At 39.9% G+C, this 3,814-nt stretch overlaps 2 protein-coding genes across 5 annotated transcripts in view; both read right to left on the bottom strand.

Annotated features, from left to right (window-relative positions):
- LOC116698698 (methyl-CpG-binding domain protein 3) overlaps positions 1-1,082 on the bottom strand; it is a 4,384-nt gene extending 3,302 nt beyond the window's left edge. Inside the window, exon 1 of one of the 3 annotated variants that reach the window (XM_032530788.1) lies at positions 863-1,082. In XM_032530788.1, the coding sequence (XP_032386679.1) occupies positions 863-876 (14 nt within the window). In that variant the 5' untranslated portion in view covers positions 877-1,082. Of the gene's footprint in view, positions 1-744; positions 816-862 lie in introns of those variants that run through there. The other 2 variants (XM_032530786.1, XM_032530787.1) reach the window with 2 other exon arrangements.
- A 1,658-nt stretch (positions 1,083-2,740) lies between these two features.
- The window catches only part of LOC116698697 (cytochrome b-c1 complex subunit 10), a 5,898-nt gene continuing 4,824 nt past the window's right edge, over positions 2,741-3,814 (bottom strand). Inside the window, exon 3 of one of the 2 annotated variants that reach the window (XM_032530785.1) lies at positions 2,741-3,131. The gene's annotated coding sequence lies outside the window, so the exon portion shown is untranslated. Of the gene's footprint in view, positions 3,137-3,814 lie in introns of both variants that reach the window. The other variant, XM_032530783.1, reaches the window with a different exon arrangement.

The following is a 3,814-nucleotide window of genomic DNA, read 5'->3' as shown; positions in this document are numbered from 1 at the left end:
ACCTCCTGGGCACTGCCAAAGTGCTTTTGAGCAAGGCACCGAACCCCCCCAACTGCTCGGGGTACCTTTCCATGGGCAGCCCCCCCACTCTGACATGTCTCCATTTAGTGCATGTGTGTAATTCAGGCCTGTGTGTAATAACAACAGAGTGTAAATTGTAATTTACCCTTGTGGGATTAATAAAGTACACATATTAAATTAATATCAGGTGTATATATATATGTAATTATAGGAAATGTCTGTCAAGTACAAATCCGTACACGCACACAGGTGTATTCAGTAAGTGAAAACACCTGTGTGGTGTGTGTGTGTAGTTGGAGCTTTGTAATAGTTATAACGTACCACGGAATGCTGTCAAGTGAACGTTACCTCAGTGTTGAGAGCGAAGTAGCTACTCATTTTTGGGACCGGATAAATAAGCGCCGAACTACACACGAAGCAGCATAGCCTTCATTTACAAGTTTTAACAAGACAGCTGGCTGCATATAAGATTTTTATGCCGTATACTTGCGTAACTTCGCTGTGCCGGGGCCCAACGCGCCGCAAGTCAAGCGTGTGTAAACAATGAAACTTAGCTAGCTAATCAGGCTAGCGGCGTCGGTAACGTCAACGTACTAGCAACCGGAGTATCAATTAACTTACTATTACTATTGTTCTAAGTTGCTTGTCTACAAAAGGTAATAAACTCAAATCGACCTAAAGTCTCCGTTTAGCTAACGTAACACATATTTAAATAACACAGACCTGGTTAATTTGCTAAGTGTTGTTCTCAATTGCAAAACGCATGTATGCATGCGTGCATTTCCTGCAGTGAAACTTTCATTTGAACAACTCCTTCGACTGAACATTTAAAAAGTCTCACCCTTTTCTTTCCATGGCCTTGGCTGTGTTTGTTTGTTTGTCTCTAATGTTGCCTCATAAAAGATAAGAAGCCAGCTATCTGACTATTGCCGCAGTCATAATTTTTTCACCGAGTCTGGTTTGTTATCGATCCCCGCTGTCGTTCTGTCTCCCGTCAGGACCTTCACAACTGCAGATCACTCCGCCGAGCTTTGTAAACACACTGAGCGGAAGACATCCGCCACGCGCCTGAAAAATAGTCCGAACATAACACGCGCCAGGTTTCACATATGTTCACTGCATACTTTCAGAGGTAGAAAGTAACTGCTTTAAAACACTTGAGCACAATTTATAGCTGATTTTGTACCCCTACTCCACTACATTTTAGAGAAATATTAGTACTTTTTAAACGCATATTTATGTATTTGTTGTTAGTTACATTGCACACTAAGTAGTTGCATGGTAAACATATTTTACGGTATAATCAACAGGCATAATGACGTATTTCTATAAATGAAACTAAGTACAGTAGCACTGCTATATAACCAGGGATGTGCAGAGACATTTGTAGGGGCTATTGTTCTAATCTGGAAAAAGTCTAGTTGAGATAACTAATGTTATGATTTTGCACCATACATGCTATTTATGTGTATATACAGTAACATTTATACAGTATATTATTTAAAAAAACAATTCCAACATGACTACAGCTGGTTAAAGTATTTTACTCCATCCCCAGGTTCTCAAATACTCCTCTTGATATACATAAAATAACTAATTCACAATTCTATATAGTGCATAGACACATTTACTGTATTTATTATCTTTTACCTGCTTCTGTAAATTATTTCTCTGAATGCAAGATTGAATGATATAGCAAATGTAATTTGATTTAACAATGCTGGGCATATCATGTTGTATATTAGTTGCCTGGGTAACAATAACCCTTACTTGTGCATGTCTCTGCTTTTAACTATGTACTTTCATGTAATTTTATTCCAGGACTAATCCCGTTAATGGGGTCACTTCACATTATTGCATTATATTTACTAGCAGAATAATAATAGAATCCTTCTGCAACTGCACTAAATATATTTGTGGCAATTCTGGAACTCCATGGCAACCTTTAGTTACACCTGTAACTAGGACTTCATGCACATACACAATCCAAAATATTAGCCTCACATTTTAAAATCAAAATTTAAGGATTGAAACGATCATCTCTCCTAAATTGTTCGTCTGCTCTTTTAACCCTTGTGTTGTCCTCCCGGGGTCAAAAATTTGACATTTTCGTCCCTTTTTCAAACTTTTCTTTTAGTTTTCACTCACACCACCTTACTAGTTTTACTGCTTTTTGGAATTCATGGTTAATAACCCTCATTTGTATAGAATTATACCTTATATTTGGGTTAAGAAAGCAGAAATTATGAATTATTGTGACTAATAGTTAAGATCACAGGAACGTACAGATGATCAGTTGTATTTCCAAAGAGCGTTGTAAGGAATCCAATCCAGTTTTTGTGGTAATTTGGTTAAAAAGAAACCCATATTTCAGATATGGACATTTTTTTAAATTTGACCCGAGGACAACAGGAGGGTTAATACGTGGACTGTGTTCTAATGCTTTTTGAGATTTGTTTTCATCACTGATGTCTGTTAACACAGCTTGTATTTGTTTTATGGTCCCTTATGGTCTTTAGTGATATACCGGCTCATCAGAGGTTTAATTCAGTATTAGTAATTACCATATCCATAACCATATCCTTCAGTAATCTGATAAGACATCCAAGCAAACTATTGCTGGGGCTACAGTCGCTCAGGATACAACTACACTTTAATTTGACTTGATATCAAATCATGAAATCATTGGAAGTGAAATAATTGTACACAACCACATTAGAGGATACATCTGATCTCACATACTTTACTTTTCAACACAATTAAGATCATGACATGAAGGGAAGGTGTTTCCGTCTGAGAAGCAGGTTCGACACACAGGTGATTCAAATAAATACCCGACCCCCAAACTGAGTGTGAAAAGAAAAGGAAAAAAAGTCCAATTATCATATCATATTCCTTCCATCCACGCTGTCACGGGATGAGTGATGTTGAAATGACCGGCTCCAGTGCATTCCACAGGAGGATGATGATGATGATGATGATGGTGAACAGTTCGATGTTGACTGAGCTGCAGGATGAAGATGAACGCTTCCTGGGGCCCGGCACACCAGGTCCGGGCTGCAGCGGTTCTCGTCCATTATTTTAGTCTTTGTGTAAAAACCGGCATCGACCTGACGGGGGGGGGGGGGGGGGGGGGGGGGGGGGGGGGGAGAAACAAAGTCATTAGTGGAAACAGTAGAAATGGGGCTGGGTGGAAAGTCGGCACGTGTCGTTCCATTTAAGTGGCACTTGAATGCACCTCTGTCTTTTTTTAGGGGTCCAAGCCCGAGGATGCGTTCACCGCAGTAATCGCAAGGACAATTGCACTTCTACCACTAGGTGGCGCTATAGCAGAGAAAAAACACGTTTTGCCCTATAACTCCCATCGGACATCGGTACATCGGAAATTTAAAAACATTATATCCACGCGTTCCCTGGATCCTACTGAATCTCGTGATATAGGCCACGCCCATTTCCGCCTGGTCTTTTATGCCTGAAAAATCGCAATATATGGAAAACCGACGTTTTCGAACGCCTCCTAGACCGTGCAATGGATCGGCACGAAACTTGGCACATAGCATCTCCAGACCGACCTGACAAAAGGTTGCATAAAGATTATTTATAGAATCAAAATTGCGCATATTACGGGCAAACAAATTTGCGTAGCTAACTCTGAAAAAACCCGACTTTGCCATATCTCGGCCAAGATAAATGCAATCAAAGCCAAACTGTACAATATTCCTTGGTATGAACCTCTGAGGCTCTAAACCAAATTTCAAGAACATTGGCCACTAGGGGGCGCTACAAATACAAA

The sequence above is a fragment of the Etheostoma spectabile genome, chromosome 12, assembly GCF_008692095.1.
Source record: "Etheostoma spectabile isolate EspeVRDwgs_2016 chromosome 12, UIUC_Espe_1.0, whole genome shotgun sequence".
In the NCBI taxonomy this organism is placed as follows: domain Eukaryota; kingdom Metazoa; phylum Chordata; class Actinopteri; order Perciformes; family Percidae; genus Etheostoma; species Etheostoma spectabile.
This window is presented reverse-complemented; position numbering and strand designations above follow the sequence as displayed.